An 18,694-nucleotide genomic window follows, 5' to 3' on the forward strand; every position below is an offset into this window, starting at 1 on the left:
ATAACTCAATATAGCAGTAGTCCAAGCTTCAACATGTCCTTTCAGAAACCTTCACGACAGCATACAGTTCTCATGTTTTTCCTCATGTAATCCTGTCAAGGGGATTGGATCACTATCTTTCTCTCTCTCTGTTTTCCCCTTCCCCCTTTCATTTTTTCCCTTCCAACGCGCTCCTCTTCCTACGTTTCTCTTTCTTGACATTTCTGAATGAACCTGCTCTGGATGAGTAGGCTGAAAGATTGTTATCTTCTCCAGAATCATCCGTCTTACCATGGACCATTTAAAGGATCACATTATATCAAAAAATAGTGAGGAAGAGGGGGGAAGGAGGGATAGGCAAACCTCCAGACGATGTCATCTACTAAGGAATTAATAAGAGGGGAATTTATTATCTGACGGTGCTCCCCAACAACCCTCAGGGAGGAGAGGTTGCGTTTCATTTCTCTTTAGGTTTCTGGACTGAAACTGGTGGAAAAATATCAAGAAAGGCAGAGGTATGTAGCTAACATATATTATGGAAATGATTTTGTATCATACTGAAACTCTGTATTGAGAATGGAATGAAAAATAAAAACCTTGTGAAAACTAATCAAAAATATAAATGGCTGCCTCTGCAAAGAACCAAAAGCAGTGAATTCATTAGAAGTAGGGTTAGTAGCATGTAGTGAAGACATGGGTTCATACTAAAGGTCTGCAACTCAGGGCAAGCCCAGCATTCAGGGTAAAGATTTATTCTGAATGGGTCCAGGACAAGGGGTTATCCCCGGGTCTTCAAAGTGAAACTAATGCAGAAGTACCTTAAACCTGCATTCTTTCTAACAGCCAGCAGGGGGCGACTTCACTGGTTGCAAAAAGAAGTCCGACTTTATGCAAGTCATATTTATTAATTATGGTCCCATTTAGAGTAAAATAGACCATAGTGGTGACCTCAGACTCCCAGTTAGATCTACCCGTCACTCCATCATAGCTCCACCTGCTCATTCGAATATGGTCACTTCTGGCTCCACAAAACCAAGATGGCGACCGCCAAAATGACAAACTACAGGCTTACAAACAGTGGTCCACAAAACGATGGGTGACGTCGGGGTGGCTATGTCCCATCTTTGATAATGTTTGTGGTTCAAGCCATTTTTGCACGTGCACTGCGGGTTCAGGTCATGTGTGGGCCCTAAATGTTGGTAGCATTATTTAACGTTTAATGTTACAAATAACCACTCTTTTTTACTCTTAAAATTACAACAATGCACTGCAAACTTAATGAAAATGCCCTTGTCTTGTTTCATCTCAAACTCTGCAGCATTCTATCCTTCTTCCTCTCCTCATCAACAAATACCATGTTCATATCATAAAAATATTGTAATAATTGAAAAACTGATCATTAAAGAGTTGTAGCCCCAAAAAGACTGAATTTAAGCTGTACCAGGAACTACATGACAATGATGAGTATCAGCCACACTGGATTTCAAAGTTTCTGAACATTCTTGATGAATGCAAGTTCACATACAGTATTTGGAAATTTAAACCTAGGAACACATTGAATTTCAGGTTAACCTCAGACCCAAGGTTAATGATATTCAGGATTGGCATGATCAAGTTTCTAACAACCCTCAATGTAGTAACCATAGGTTTAAGACATTTCTTAATGTCAGGATTTTCTTTTAATCCCTGTGTGAAGAGATATGGACAACACCATTTTCCAAGACAGTGTACTTCATGAAACACGGTTCTCGGCGAATCTTCCAGCAGTGTAAGACTGAATCGGGTGCTTTTTAGTCTGAGGACAGGACAACTTCCAAAAAACAAGCGACTGACCCACTTGTGCTTCAGTTCCCTTTTGCCCCTGTAAACTGTGTGCTTTATGTTCCACAACAGATCAAGATGACAGAGAATTGTTGTATATGGGAGAAACCAACATTGGTAAACTTCAATAATTATTCAATACGAAAAATAAACAAAAAAGCAAACAAAGAATTAGCCAATCTTGCTAATTTGATCAAAATAAAAATGGCTTCTTTCAAGCACTAAGTTTGCATGTTTGCTGGTATGCATTTTTATTGTTCTATTTATCTAATTCTTACCAACTTTATCTCCTTTTTTTTTGTCTTGCAAGTTTTAGTATGATAGGTCATTGTCTAATATAGGAAGTATAAACTCAAACACACCCAACTGACTTGCAAGCAAGTGTTTGCTTAAATGATCTGTTTGTGTTTTGCTTCACAAAAAGTTTCCTAGTCAGGTTCAGTTCCTTAAAGATTTAGCCTGTTCATGTGGATTTGGAAAGAATTTGTGAACTTGCTTTTCGTCTTCATGTTCTTATCACATGTGGTGAGCCAGTTTCCTTCTGTTAAGCAGTTTCTACGAGGACAGGTTAGTTATTGTGCCTCTGCTGCCCTGTGAATATGGCTGTGTATGTTTTTCATGCCAGTGCAGCACTTTAGTTCCCACAAACAATGGCATCTAAAAGGTCTGAATTAGTATCAAAGCATCCTTTTAAACACAACAAAACACTTCTTACCTCCTTGAAGCATGGTGAGGGGTTGCGCATCTGCTCCAGCATGGCCCATTTGACGGTGGCCTGCCTGATGTTGCCATCATATTCCCGTGAGCTCTGGGTACCACTGGGAGTCCCGCGGGAGCGTTCATACCCTGGCTCATTGAAGTAGGGTTCAGCCACCAGAATGAGGGACTGCACCGACACTAGCACCTAAAGCAGATTGACACATTGAAAAAAAGGCAGGGAGAAATGGAAGTATGAGATGAAAGTATTCAGAATTCCCACTATGGTCCAAACAGAAAAACCCACTGTGAACTCTACGCACTTCAACGATATAAAAGGTAGCTTGATCTTCCATAAGAGCTTGAATAAAAACCACATTCTAATACTATTAATATGTCCAACTAGTTCAGTATAATTCTGATGTATTGGTGAATTACCCTGATATCCCCTCAGTGTCCTCAACATTCGAAGCCTCTTACATAATCTTGGCAGTGGTGGACACTTAGAAGAGAGTCGGACAAAAGCAAGGAATATTCTGGACCCATAAAAATATATCCTTCAATATATCTGTATTAACAGCTCGATTAATGCCTTGGCCTGTCTCAAGGAGACTAAGGACGTCCTCCAGCATCATTCTGCGCCATTCCAAGCCGCTACATTACCAACAATGACGATCTTGGGCTTGGAGGCGTGCCTGCTGGCCCCAGCCACACTGGAGCTGGATGATGTGCACTTGAAAATGCTCCATCAAGTGGATACCAATGACCTTCAACTTCTGCGATCTGTCTGTCTTGAACTGGGTTGTCGGGTTTCAGAGCAGATATCTACCCTGGTTGATGACCGCTTGATCCCAGCCCACTCCCCTGTCTCCTATTCACCAACCCCCTTATTTTCCATTATTGATCCACAGCATGCTAACTGGAATGATAATCAATGAAGACGTCTCTATGCACTCTCCAACCTTGCAAATGAGGGAATTATAAAAAAAAGAGGAGGGATCCATTTCCAAGGGCTTCAGCTCACTTGCTGTTGGATCAATATATATGGAAAATGAATGCAAGTTTGTGCATGGCAAACAACCAAAAAATGCTGTGAGTGTGTGTAAACATGCTGCATTCAAGAGCTTGTGTGTTTATTCATAAGCCTGTGCACCACTTTGGACCCAGTAGTTCCTTAATGCTGTACATTTTCTATTGCACACATTACAAGTCCAAACCCTCAAGGCTTTAGATGGTGAAACACAGATAAACTACTCTCTTTACAAAAAGCTTGGTAAGTAAATATATTCCCTTGCCCATAGATAACATTTGACAAAATGTAATTCTCATCAAAAACTGCAGCTTTACTACAACTCAGCTTATACACAGCAGAATATTAGCATATGGACTGGGGTCAAACCAAAAATATCTCTAAACCTATTCTAATCAGACTATCTGACAGCAAGCGCAGAACGGTAAAAGTGCTTCTTCGGATGCGGCATAATACCCTATTAGCCAGTCTTTACATTTAAAGCTAACAGTTTAGCTACAATGGATCTCAGTGAAGCATCTTTTTAACTCTACATCCAACGAAAAGTTTCAAAGTAAAAATGAAACAATGTTAAGTGTGTCAGGCTTGTCTTCAAAATAGACAATCAAAGACAAGAAATTAAAAGAAAAACTATGATTACCAACTCGAGGTTGTATGACTATTAACCAGTCAACTTGCACTTACAGTTGACATCCATGTCTGTGAAAACATGGCTTTACGCACATCATTAACCCAGCAGCTCAGAAAATCTATACACTCAGCACCGTTTCAAGGTGGACACCCAAGATTAGTGTCATCAATTCAATATCTGACCAAATGTCTACCCTTCTGTTTCTGAGTTATGGCATTGAGTAATGGCCAGAAAAGTGTTTTTGCAGAACATTATCATGTAAAAGTGAAGCTGACCTTTTGGATAAAAAATGTCATCACTTCATCATTTTCTTTTAGATTTATGTGTGAAATTTGGTCATAATTGGTAAATAAATTCTTGAGTTATGGCCAAAAACATGATTTGTGAGGTCACAGTAACCTTGACCTTTGACATTTGTGCCAAATTTACAGAAATTTTCTCAAGGCCTTCTTGACATATGTTCACGAATATGAGACCAACACAAGGTCACATCAACCTTGACCTTTGACCACAAAAACCTCATCTGTTCATCTAAACTAAAGATAGAAATGAACACAAGTACTCTAAGTATTGTACAAATTTGAGGTATATTACTTGTGTATTTTATTGTGTGCTACTTTATACTTCTACTCCACTACATCTCATAAATGAATATTGTATTTTTCACTCTACTGCATTTGTCTGGCAGCTTAAGTTACTTTTCAGATTCCAGTTTTCCATCCCTCTCCTGTCCAGTGAAAACCATGTATCTCCAGATGTGCTGATGTTGAATGTTTGTAATAAAATAAAAGATGAAGTGTTCCGCAAGCTAGATGGAGCAAGTGTAACCATGGCAACCTCAGACGGCAAGTATTAATCAAAGTATTGCGATACAATTATTGACAGTCATATGTTGCATTCCGCCACAAAGTGTGCAGAGTCAATGCAAAATGAAACGTGGTCAACATAATCATGTGTTATAGTGATGACAGTTTGTAGGGAAGTAGGCCTATTTCAGCAGCTCGAACTAATTTATCTCATTCACCATGAATCTTTGTTGTCGCAGACCACCCCCACACCCCTTCATTTCAAAAACTCATCAGATCTACACAAATCACACAAATGACCTATTTCTGATTCAAAACAACCATTTTCACTCAAAAGTTTACACAAGTTTGCACCCCTGAATAATCAGTTCATTGCTGGGTCCAAGTGGACAACTGTCCCAAATTTGAAGATATTCCTTAAAGGTGTTCTTGAGATATTACGTTAAGGGACAGACAAACGGATGTACAGGTGGATGGAAAACCGAAAACATAATGCCTCCTGCCATGGGTATCACCGGTGCGGGGACATAATATTGTTCAGTGTATCAGGCTTGTTTCAAAATACACAATTTAAAGAAAATGATTTAAAAGAAAAATGAATTAAATCAAGATAACAGAAATGTCATCAGGGACAAAACTACAAACTGAGGATTTTCAGATCCAGGCTAAAAACAGATGGCATCTGAGCTAAACATGTAATCTGATTCTGACTTAAAGATGAGTGATCTGTGTGAGCAGGCATATCCTCCAGGTTCAAATGATACTGGTTTGTGTTTGGCTTGATTAACACCCACGCGCTGTCACCAAAGCAAAGTAATAACTTGGCTTTAAAAGGGATCCCTCATGTCAGCCGTTGAAACACCAAGCCCATTAATACAGAGCCTGTGGCAGTGTAATGACAGGGCAGAGATAAACTATAGCCTGTGACACAAAGACTCAGACAACAGCCCTGCTGATCCATTTAGACAGGTGACTCTGTCGTGATGGATCTTTACCTCACCTGTAAAAAGCTTGAGGTCTGTGGGTTCCATTTCTCCTCTGGTCTCCCATGCCACGTGTTGAGGATACTTAAACAAACCTGATAAACACACACATAGAAAAAAAACAATTGATGATAAGTTGATAATGGCTCCATCCATTGTTGGATTAGACTTAATGGCAAGGTTTGAAATTAAGCACTTTCTTCTAGTCCCTATTAAAGTTCAATTAATACTCCTTTGTTTGCCAATGACACTGTTCCCATCATTGATTTGCCTGTTTAAGTCTTTGACTTCAAATCACTGTACTGATTCAACTGGAACCTGTTGCATGGCTTACAGCTGGGTAAGACCAGAAGAGTCCCAGTTCAATTTTGACACCCTGAGGCAACAAGCTTCTTATGATGCATCTTTCCTCCATTTAACCATCCATTCATCCCTCATCAGCCTGCTGAATGACAGCTTCCCCCTGGCTGTACCCCAGCCCCAGGTATTTATTATAGCAGCTGTCAGGGCCCATTATTAAAATACATGTGGACTGTCAGCGGCTGCTTAATGAGGTGCCGCAGATGGGGTGAGCTTAGGCACCTTGACCCCAAATCCTCAATGAAAGGAAGCCAGGACCATGGAAGAAGAGCTAGATATATTCTAGCACGTCTGGAGAAATCCTCAAGGGGATGTCCACTTCCAAATGTCAAGTTTAATTAAAAACTAGACATCTGACAAGGAAGGTTTGCACATACAGGGTTTAGTTTGACACTTCAACGCCATATTGGGCTCCTGATGGACAGCAAGGCAGGTTACTTTTCTTATCCTACTCACTATACAGACTGTGGAAATGACCCTCAATCCGAGGCTGTTCTTGTAGATTTGAACTACTTATGTAGTCATTGCTTGTGGCCATAATAAAGTCCATTTCTGTTTAAGTTTCATTAAATGTGAACCAAAACCATGACTAATTGAAATTTAAATGCAAAAGTCCTGTTGTAATTTTGCAATTTTATTTTTCAATTTAAGCAGCTCATTTCAGAATTTTTCTAATTTGGAATTATTATATTGGTAGGGAATATGCGGTGTCAAATATGAAAATCAAGTAAATGATGAAAACAGTTTTAATTTGGGCATACATAATCCAAATACAAGTGGTCAAAAAGGCACCCCTACTTGCCTAAGTTATAACTTAAACACAGTGTTATGAGAAAACAGATGTGATTTTTGACTCAAATTGCATCAATCAAGTTTAAAGAGTTCAAATCTGCAATAATGTGTACATTTACTTGATTGCAGACTAACATGAACACACTTGGTGCCTTTTTTTTTAAAACTTACTTTGCCGTCATTGTAGAGGTTAGGGTTAAAGCGCACACTGTGTCCGCCGGTGGTCTCCAGGTTGACCAGCGGAGGAGAGTTGGGATAGTCTTGGGGAAAGTAGACATCAAATTCAAAGCAGCCGTTAGCATATGGGGTGTCGGCTGGGCCTGTGATGAGAACCTGTAAACACAAAGAGAGGAGAAGCTTTGATAAAAACAGACTGAGAAAGGGTTATTAATCACACACATACTGGAGGAGGGTTAATTAAAGAAAGGTGAACGCACTGATAACAGTAAATATGGATTAAACAAAGGGCAAACGGCAAACTATCATGGTGAAATGATGCTGACTCTCTTTCAGGCTTTTCCACAGCCACACTGATGTAATTAACAACAAGGCTAAAGGGTGAAATTAGCAGAGAAAGAGTCCAGGTCTATCTATAGCACTCATGGCATTTGTAGCAAAAGACAATTTATTTTCCTGAATAAGTGAGATTAGCTCATTAATCAAAGAAACACAAGCACTTAAAAACTGTTATAAGGACCCAAATATCAGGGTTGCATGAGAAATCGTTTCAGTATCGACACTGTGATGTGCACATGCACAATAGTCACATTGCAGGTTGTGCCACGTCAAGGAAGGCGAATTAACTGTAACACATCATGGTACAACTTTTTTGCTGCTTTATACAAAAGGAAAAGCTGCAAGGTTATCATTTTCCATGACTAATGTTAGCGGTCAAGTCTTCCTCTTTAAAAACTAGACACACAAGCCAATGGTCTGCCGTCGGTCAATGTTGGGCCACTGGAGAACATCAGTCACCCTAGTTTTTGTGATGTGTCCTGCGCCATTGGCCCTCGTCAGCCCCTGTTGGATTTTTTTTTTTTTTTTTAGCCCATTTAGCATGTCAGTGTCGGTGATGGCAGAGCCGGTCAGTGGATTAAATCACTCTGATTGGCAGTTCAGCTCAGCGTATGAGAAGAGAAATGGAAGTGAAGAAAGTAAACAAAGAGCCTAAGTCAAGAGGGAACGAGACCAAAACAAACTTGTTACATTAAGTAAGATCGTCTTTCTTAAGCCGTTGAGCTCTTTAGCAGAAATGTTTCCTGATGGTTTGTGTAATCGTTTACTAGAGCACAGTAAATATTCTTTGTTCTTTCAACACTGGATTGTGTTGTTAATATACTAACTGGCTAACTCGCTTCAAGACAGTCTTCCTGTTTCCCCTTTTGAATGATGATTACAGACTACCACTGTCTGCTGTTGTGGAGAGTTATTTCCCCTCACTCAGGTGCAGAATGTACACGCTGGTTTGCCGTCAGCTGTAGTATTTGTGGTGTGTGGGACATGTGGACTAAAGCAAGATTTATACTTCTGCGTTGAATTGCCATACCTATGCCGTACCCTTGCCATAGCATGATGTGCACCTCCACAGAGGTGTAACTACACATTATGATGGGACAGACCTTCTGTTTATTTTTGTAAACTGAAAACCATTTCCCTCAGAAGAAACAAAGCTTTTATTTACCTTAATTTCAAAGATAAGAAAGAATAAATTGTAAAGATAATAAAGCACCCCCACAAGCATTTCAAGTCGTCTGTGTGACTTATGCTGGCTTCACATAAGTACAGAAAGTCCACTAATTTATGCAATGAAAAATGACATATGCTTATGCTATTAACATTAGCATATTGTATTTGTGGGGAAAATGTGTCTAGTATAAGATAATTGTTTTGCTGATCAACCTTGTGAGTTATAATGGAGCTGAATTTTGTAAAGTTACCTTTGTCAAATGCTACTGTTGTGCCTGGTTTTATATGAGTAGAGGAAAACTCCACCAGCCGCTAGGTTAATTTATGCAACATAAAATGTCATAGGCTTGTGCTTATAACATTAGCATGTTTTATTTGTGGGTGAAATGTGTCTAGCAAAAGCATTTTGTCTGTGAACCTCATGAGTTACAATTTGTGAGCCGATTTGTGTAATTGTGTTCGATAGTGTCGCCAGTTAGCCATGTCTTGTGTGTGTTTTGGGTGTGTTAAGAATCAATCAAAATTAAAGCACTTCACAGAAACCCTATCAGCGACAACCGTTTTGGAGGTGTAACTGCAAAGCGATGCAGACACACCGCAGCACAAGTTTAAATGCCCACAACGGTGTTGGCCAGTTGTGTAAGATAAGGTGTAGGTTCTGCATAGAGCCGACATACACCTATACATCTGCCTTATTGACTTTGAATGCGTGAATAACCCTACAGTAGTCACACACCTGGAACAATCAATCAGAAATGAAGAAGTGTTTTAGATTATAGGAAAAAAACGCCTTCAAGAAATGTACATTAAGTCAAGTTGCCTGGCTGGAAGCTAAATACTACGAAAGAACATTTCAGGGATAAACTGCATGTGTTAGAGGGGCTTAAAAGGACAATTTTAGTGTGCATCGTGTTTTTCTTTTGGAGAAATGCAAACATCCTGACCCTTGCTTAAACTACCACATTGGTCTTCTTGAGTAGGGCTGTCAGTGTCAGGGTTTGTAAAACTGGGATGACTCTGCAACTACATTTGCAATATTTTTCAGGGCCATCGAGCATCGTTCATGCATTAAGTTTATTTTGACATGAACATTCAGACCCAACACTTTTACTGCACTTCCAACCAAAGTCTGGTGTGGTGCATTTCAAAACTGGAGCCAACTCTGCCTCTGTGACAGGGCTGAACACATGCAACAATGCTGTTTTGGTACTGATGTAAGGATGCAGGGGTGAGGTACAGGGACGCAATGACCCCTCACAGATCATAAGATTTCCACCTCATCAGCCACTGTCCCTTTCTGCTGATGCTGCTCCTTAGGCCCTGCTGTTCTCGGGGGAAAAGTTAATTTTGGTGGTAGGTTTGTATGAACATGTTTGCATAACAAAACGGTGCACTGCTGTGACAGGTTTTTTGGCTGTGGGCAAAGATCTTTCCTTTTATACCCCACTATGTTATCACAGCTAGTCTAAAGTATATTATGGTTCTGCTTTGTGATAAAATTACCTTCTGTGCTTCATGGTCTTTGTTGATATTAAAAATGCATGATTTGGCAACTTTTGTCTACATTTTATGGCAAACCATAGAAAAGCTACCTTAAAATATTGTCATATATATATATATCCACTTTTCCTACATGTTAGTTACTTCCATTCTTTGTCGACCGAACACAGACTACAGAAATTATGCTATAAAAGAAAAAAGTAATGCAGTGATGTGTTCATCTGTTTCTATTTAGTGTCTGACTTTGTTTTTGGTATGCTGCTGCCTTGCTGTTATTTTGTTGAAACTGAGCTAAACAGATGAGGATTCTGACATTTAGCAAAGGAGACATTGCCATTAATCAAATTGTGGGGTGAGAGCCATTTATTAAATGTCACTGGGGGAATGAGTAAGAGCTGTCATGACAAGTTGTATGGTAGAAGCACCAGATGTAGCAACACTACACAAGACACAAGTGTTCCATCAGTCTTACTCACTTCTCAAAGCAGTGGTCTCTGTGAATCACAGGACACAAAACTGTACACACCAAACAAGTTCAAGTGATGCTTTACCTTCATGATGTCCAGTCTCTCCTCATCACAGCGGACAAAGACACTAGACGAGGATGACAGAGGCAAAGAGGTGGACAGCGTGACGGCCTCCTGGGCAAGGCGGCGGGATCGTGCTGCGCTGTTTGTGTCGCTGGCGTTCTTCACCTGAGACATGTAATGGTAGTTGACCTTGAACATCACTTTTCCATCCTCGTCCTCCGAGACCATTTCAAAGGTGTCTGGAAAGAAAGGAGGGCAGAGGGAGAAAAGTGTCAAAAGAATATGCCCATTCTCAGCTTAACTAAAACAAAAAACTATCATTACCACCTGTAAACACTCAAAATTAACATATTCATTTCTCAATTTGGCCATGTTTACTTTGATGCCAGATGTAATTGCAATTCAATTAAGGTGATAATGCCAAAAAGAAAGTTTGAATGAAATCAAATATTGAAAGGATGTTTTTGTGGTCAAGCACATATCTTTAAAGAAATCTCCTTCCTCCTTTTCTTTTTTGAATTTTAGCAGTATATAGAAGTCAAGCTTAAAGGTTTTTCAATGTGTTTCTTGGGGGAGAGTGCGATCACTCATTGGACATGTTCTTCCTTCAGTAACAATGATTGAGAAACATGTAGGATGGTGGAGCTGGCTGGTCATTTTGCTACAGCCAGTCAGCTTGCTATAATGTCATATTTCTGTAAAACCCTTAAAAGCTAAACAATTCTTTCCTTAAATTTGGAGCTTTTAAAAAAAGAAAACTTCATGAGTGACTTTACTGGCCTTACTACAGAATGGTAGCTAGTCAGTTCTGTTAGCTCTTGCACAAACACTGTTGCTGTGTCTCAAATCGTGTACTTTTGTACTTACACTTAAACCAGTTAAAATACTAAATTAAAAAGTTTCATGTTTCAAGTTTTCTCCCATGCGGTTCGGCATGGCAGGGGCTGAATCGCAGCTGTTAGCTCAGCTCATTTCTCTGATAACTTAAGATCCAGACATCCAATGCCTTAAAAATCCTTCATCTGATTAAAACACAATAAAAACGACCTAAAAATGTATTGTAAAAATATGGCTTACAACTGGATAAACAGTCAATTTATGAAAGCTTCTGGAAAAGCACCACACTGACGCATGAGCAAAGAGGATATGATGCCTCTGACAGGGGACAGCAACCAAATGACATGGTCTGATTGCGGTCTGACATTAGCCTGGCGTTGCCAGACCCAATTCGCAAAACCTGAATGGGTCTGGACACGGAGTTTACATTACCTCTATTCCCGAGGGGCAGTATCAACAGCTGTCACTCAAAGTGCCCCTTCACGCAATTGGAAAGACGGAAAACCAATCAGAGTAAACGAAACGTAGGCTAGCACAACGCCACTGTAAACAGACCAGCAAGCAAGGGCTGTGATGATGTCTGGGAAAGAGTGTAGCCGTCTTTGCGGATTTCCTCCTCACTGTGGACTCCGAGTTGCATGGCTGTGATTCCCAGTTTGGTCGCTTCCCTGACCTGCTCCTCCATGAGAGCAACTAGCGGAGAAACAACAATAGCTACTGGGTTTTCACTGAGTCCCATCTTTTTCCTGATCAACGGAGCCAATTGGTAAGTTAAACTTTTACCAAACCCCGTAGGAAGGACGGCAAACACATCCTTTTTTTCAATAAAAGCTTTCAGTGCAGCCATTTGCTCTGCTTTTAAAGAAAATATACATTCCAGTTCTTTCAACACATTTACCATCGCAGTTTCAAAATCAGTAGCCATGTTGGTTGTTTACGAAATGCATTCACTCCGCTCCTTGTCCCTCCTATTCTGATGATGTGATTTCAAATAACCTGCCCCAAAGTAATAAACGGTTGTGATTGGCCGGTAAGCGAGATTAGGATGGTTTCACCAGGCTCGTCTGACATGACAGATCTCTTTAGTTTTTAATATCATTGGAAATATTTGGGATAATGTCAATATACAACTTAACAAAATATACAGCATGACATTGGTCTAGTTGTTTTCAGACATGCAAAAATGTTACAAGTTACATCCTTAAAGCAAAGAAAAGCTTTTAACTTCCAGTCCAACTGGTCTCTATTATTGCCAGTAAATTTAATTTTCATTAGCTTTTAGCCACAGAAAAAAATTAACATTTTTAAGCTGAATGCAAAACTTGTTGCAGCAGGAGACTAGTCAAACCATGAATAAAACAGTCAAAAATTGAGGAACCAGCTCATCAGTTCAACACTCATATCCCTTGTAACGGAAACGCAATGATACAATCAAAAGTTTTGTTATAGTAAGTTTAGTCCAGCCCTCACACTGTATTGAGCTTTCTATTTCTATTCTGCCCGCACACTGAAACAACAGTGTTTACAGTCACTTGCAATTACTTCAGACATCAAGCTGCTTGCTAAATCAATTGCAGAACTGGTGTAATAAGTCATGACATGGCTGAATGGACAGTGATGGACAAGACAAAAGGAATGAGCAGGATGGGAACGTAGCCTGAGTCTGCCTCCCTTTCAGAGTTCTGGTATGAAGACATTATGTATCAGATCAGACAGGAGACGGGGACAGAGGTGTGTGTGTGTGTGTGTGTGTGTGTGTGTGTGTCTATCTGGGGAAAGAAGGATGTCTATAAGGGCATGGTGGTTTTTGGTGTAGTTTTTGCTGACATGTGTGCTCAAAGTAAAACTAACAGGCATTAGGTGCACCTGTCTGCAATGTGCTAAGAAAAAAAAAAAAAATAATAATAATATATATATATATATATATATATATATATATATATATATATATATATATATCCCGAAGCAAACATTAAAAACTCACCAAACTGCAGCTTCTTCATGGCAGCTACGTATTTTTCCTCTAGAGATCGGAGGATGGACAGGGGCTTGGGTCGACTTGACACCTTCCTTGAAGACTCAACCAGCTTCCTCTCTGGTGAGGAGGTGGGGGTTTGGGGTGGGAACAAAAGAAGAAAAAAGTGAGAAAACAGGAAAGAGGCATTCAGAGAGTAACTGTGGCAGAGAGGCATCAACTTCAGAACGTTTTCCAGCTTGTCACAGGGCGATTTATTAGAAAAGTCACCTTAGCAATCTTTGCAATAATCTTTGTCAAACACACCCAGATACAGGCCTGCACACAAAGAAGCACTGCAGACAGGTGGAAACAACTGTGACTCAACAGTCTTAGGTTGATCTACAGGACACTCTCAGAACGCAGAAACATCGCTAATAGGCCAAACGATTCAACGAGCACAGGTGGACAGATCATCAGACGGGCTGACAAACTAACTCTTGCCGAATTTATTTAAAAGCAAAAACTAAGATATTCAAAGCCAAACTATGCATTGTAAACATACTTAATTTTGACCTACTATTCATTCCGTAGCTATGCTGTACACAGTTTTTTGTGTCATGAGAAGTTATGACCAACTGTCTGGATATGCTTACTTTTGGTTTTACTTATACTTGATGTCACTGAGCGCCAACATGGTCAGTTTTTCAGGGAAGTACATTTTGTTTTAGTAGTTTTAAGCCTTTTTTTGCTAGCGAAAAATAGCATTATCACAGTTAACCATAGCTGTAAATGAACAGTGCTAACCAAACTAGCAGCTAGCGTTAGGGTTAGCTCCACCTTCTTGCCCAAATATGGTAAATTCTGGCTCCAAAAAAAAAATCAAAGATGCCAAAAGGCCAAACTTGTGGTTTCAAAATGGGAGCCCACAAACCAATGTGTGACATCACAGTGGCTGCAACCATTATTTTATGCAGTCTGCAGACGTCATGGACTCACGTTTGGAAGCCTCAAGTTCTGCATTGCAGTCATCGCTATTTTGGATTTTTGGAGCAAGTCACCAAATTAAGACAAGAGGGTGGAGCTGACTCATAGACTGCAGTGAGGCTTGACAGATAGCCTGCCACTCCAAGTGGCCATGAACTTAATTATGCCTCATATTAAGCCTTAATAAAAATGAAACAGGTGAGTTATATAAAAATTCACCCCGTACAGGAGTCATGAATGTGGAAAATAGGTGTAGAGACCAATTTTTTGTACCAGGCTGTTAACATGTTTATTTCTGCTGTAAAGTTGGGCATTTTAACATGGGGTCTGCTGCGATTGATTGGTTCTTGGAGCAAGCCTCAAGTGGCCATTAGAGGAACAACAGTTTTTGGTACTTCAGTGTTGGCTTCATATTTTAGCCCCGGAGGGTGCTGCTTAGTTTTACCTGAAAATTAAGTGGTATATATAATCTGGCTTAAAAAATGTCCTGACAACCTGCCTGCTTTCTAGTGTTTCCTGCCATGTTGTACTTCATTGTAGCAATATTGGTGTGTTCCCAAATATCTATCTTTAATTACTTTGGTGAATATGATGTTATCATAACCTAAAGAAAAAGCAAAGAAAATACAGAAACTTTTAGACAGCAAGCTGTTCCCGCTGCCACCCATCATTATCTCTGTTCTGTGTCCCAAGTGGGCAGCGGAAGGGCGCAACTCCACCACTGCAGCCATCATGTGCATCTGACGATAACAACCTGCACCATATGATACAGGCTGCAGCTACCCATCTACTGTAATCTTATCAGGTGCACTCAATGCATTAACATTTGTATAAGGGTATTAAGGTTCTCTGTTCATATAGAACTATTATCATTTGAGTAAATACTCTTCAAGCTTTCAACCACATTTTGCAGTCTTCATCCGTGGGTTGAGTTTGCTTGTTTATTAAGACTGTGTGCCAAAAGTTCTTGAAAAATCTAGTAAATGGACCTGTAACTAGGATCATTTTGGCATACTACTATTTCTAAGCTAAAGAGTGAACCTGTACATATTTCCATAAAAGCCCATTTAAAGAACAGTACTACAACCCAACCCTGGAAGCACACAAGATGTTCGTAGGAAGATCGCTTATTTCGCTTGTTCAGTTAGAACAGGCACATTGATGTTTCTACTATTGCCTCATCATGGCTTCTCTGAGAAATACTTCTTAAAGACTGTGTACTAATTAAATGATTATACATCTGTCAGGGCCCTCGTGCTGAACACCACACAACTTGGTGTGATTCTGGAGGGCTTAATTGTATGGATTTCTTTATGTGAAGTGACATGACATATCTTTATCCATTCCCCCACAAGCACACTTCCACCACATCTAATGGCATTCCCTTACCTAAGTGATCAGTGAGATAACTGTTTATGTGGACAGAACATAAAATTTCTCTGAAGGGAGCTGGAAGAAATGGGCGGGTGGGGAGTAATTAGTACTGTGTACTGTGTAGCAACACGATAATGGGGGAGGAGTGATGTTTCATCATGCGGCGGACATTTTATTGATGGCCCTGCTTTATTGATGTGACTAATGGTTAGCGACAAGAATCTCCATTCTCTCTTTATTTCTCCATATCTAAAACAATTTAAAGGTCCAGTTTGTAGGATTTAGGGGGATATATTGGCGGAAATCAAATATAAAAAAATAAACATTTTCTATCTCTATTTCTATTTATTTACATGGGGAGTGGGTTCTCATCTACGGGATCACCATGTTGCACCACCATGTTTCTACAGTAGCCCAGAATAGACAAACCAAACACTGGCTCTGGGTAGGGCCATTTGTGTTTTTGCTTCAACCACTGTAGTTAGCAGCCCCTCAGCAGCGAGAGCATCAGACAGAAAAACACAGACTTTTTTAAACTGAAACTACTCAATTCAGTATTTTTACTGGTTTAAATCAGTGGGTGTGTTTGTTTTGGAGAGGGAGGCCTCTGTGGATAATTTTGATCCCAGTAAACACCTCCTGAACATCTGATTCTTAAGTTATCCGAGAAAAAGGTGAGCACAGATTAGCAGGTGCTGGGCTAATGGTCCATCTCCGACATGCCAAACAGCTTCGGAAAAACATTGACCTCTGCGGATAATTCAGAAAGAAAAAGAAAATAGGTGAGTACACATTTGCAAGTGCTGGGCAAGCGGGCCCTATGATGTCCTGTGCGAGAAACACTGATTTGTAACATGAAATTGCTTTATTCAGTGTTTTAACCGATTTAAATCACCTGGTCTGTTTGTTTTGGTGAGGAAGAGATCTGTGTGGATAATTCAGCTCCTGGTGAAAACCTCCTGAACAATAAACACTGCACTTGCTGAAATAATTCAGATCAAAAAGTGAGTTCAAATCCCAAATTCAAAATACATTTTACATGAAACTGGGTTTGTGTTCGCCATGAGCACCAATGTACAGATGTAGATATGTATTGCTGTGGCCCAACTGTTTTCAGGCTGCGATTTAAACCCAACAGTGCAGAGAATGTGAAGTCAGCTGCCAAAGTGCTTCACAATAAAGCCACATGTGTGTTGTATACATACCCTGGTTGGCCTGCCGTAGGCTGGTGGTAGCAGCGTAGACTATCTCAGCTGTCCTCTGGATGTCAGGCACCAACAGAGTCAAACCCTCTGGCTCTGGATCTGAGCTATCTGTCTTCACCACACCTTTACTCTTATCTTTCTTTGACCTGAAACACATACAAATAGATATTCAGCCATAATGTAATATTGGGTGGTGTCTGATAACTCAGATTTCAGAGATCCATTTTTGTGAGAATTATTTGAAAGGTAAATTATTAATTATTCATTCATTCATTATCCATAACTGCTTATCCTGTTCAGGGTCGCAGGGGTGCTGGCGCCTATCCCAGCTGACATTGGGCGAGAGGCGGGGTACACCCTGGACAGGTCGCTAGACTATCACAGGGCTGACTCATAGAGACAGACAACCATTCACACTGACATTCACACCTATGGGCAATTTAAAGTCACCAATGAACCCTACGCGCATGTCTTTGGACTATGGGAGGAAGCCGGAGAACCTGGAGAAAACCTACACTAACACGGGGAGAACATGAAAACTTCACACCAGTCAGCAGAAATTCTTTTGTTTTCAGGAGAAATTTTGGGATTCTTTGGCAACTACTGTACATTACAAATTAATGTGGTAAAATGCTAATTTAATATTCACTTTTAAACTCACCAGGGTGAGAGTAAAAGTGGTTACAGGTCTACTGAAACGAAAAAACATAATTCCTCTTTGGCTTTGCCATGTGAACAGTTGCTCCTCTGGGCCAACATCACAGAACTCACTGTCACAGATGTCAAAGGCAGGAGAAGGCAATATACATATATATATATATTTGTTTCCAACAAATGACATGGGAGATTCTTCTTCTCAAGCCATCATACATGCCTGTCTGTTGGGGAGGGCTATAAACCATGTGTCTGATCTCAACATAAGGCGGCTGTCTTTGGGTAAAAACCAAAACAAAGTAGTACAAGGGAACTTACTGGGAAGTGGCAGTTTAATCTGGGAGCCATTCTCTTAAAACATTTGTAAAGTGAACACTTTTTCCAGCCTGTATTTGGACCAAGAAACCGTTCCAGTGTTCAGCATATGCAGAGCAAAGTCTGTGTTCTGACAATTTCTGTCTCAGTGTCTTGCTATCAATATTTGCTGATTATTGTATTGTTAGCAAGAAAACAGGAGATAAAATGTGTCATTGATTTATATGCACAAAAGACATCTTGATTTCCACTAACTATTATTTATTTGGTAAGTCTCTTTTCAGTGTACTTTTACTTTGCTAGCCCTTAAAGGGTGCAGTCTGTGATTCTAATCAATACACCTTTTGACAAATTTAGTGAATTTCTCCTGACGGTCTGCTAGCTGTCCAATCTGTGTGTGCACTGAAAAAAATAAAAATAAAAACCTGTGCTTATACACAGCCCAGCTCTGTAAATGGGAAACAAATGGACCAAACCACACAACATTATGCCAGCTACTTCTGAAAATGCTATCAGATACATTCATAATCAGGCACCTTGGCATGTATGCATGC

The 18,694-nt window shown here is 40.0% G+C and overlaps 1 protein-coding gene across 8 annotated transcripts in view; it reads right to left on the reverse strand.

The window, feature by feature from the left end:
- The window catches only part of birc6 (baculoviral IAP repeat containing 6), a 151,910-nt gene that overhangs the window by 16,432 nt on the left and 116,784 nt on the right, over positions 1-18,694 (reverse strand). For all 8 annotated transcript variants that reach the window (XM_050072004.1, XM_050072003.1, XM_050072009.1 and 5 more), the window contains exons 66-71: positions 17,172-17,317; positions 13,636-13,746; positions 10,836-11,053; positions 7,270-7,431; positions 5,964-6,041; positions 2,516-2,704 (exon numbers count right to left, since the gene is read on the reverse strand). In XM_050072004.1, coding sequence (XP_049927961.1) covers positions 2,516-2,704; positions 5,964-6,041; positions 7,270-7,431; positions 10,836-11,053; positions 13,636-13,746; positions 17,172-17,317 — 904 coding nt within the window. The remainder of the gene's footprint in view (positions 1-2,515; positions 2,705-5,963; positions 6,042-7,269; positions 7,432-10,835; positions 11,054-13,635; positions 13,747-17,171; positions 17,318-18,694) is intronic.

The sequence above is a fragment of the Epinephelus moara genome, chromosome 19 (assembly GCF_006386435.1).
Source record: "Epinephelus moara isolate mb chromosome 19, YSFRI_EMoa_1.0, whole genome shotgun sequence".
In the NCBI taxonomy this organism is placed as follows: Eukaryota; Metazoa; Chordata; class Actinopteri; order Perciformes; family Serranidae; genus Epinephelus; species Epinephelus moara.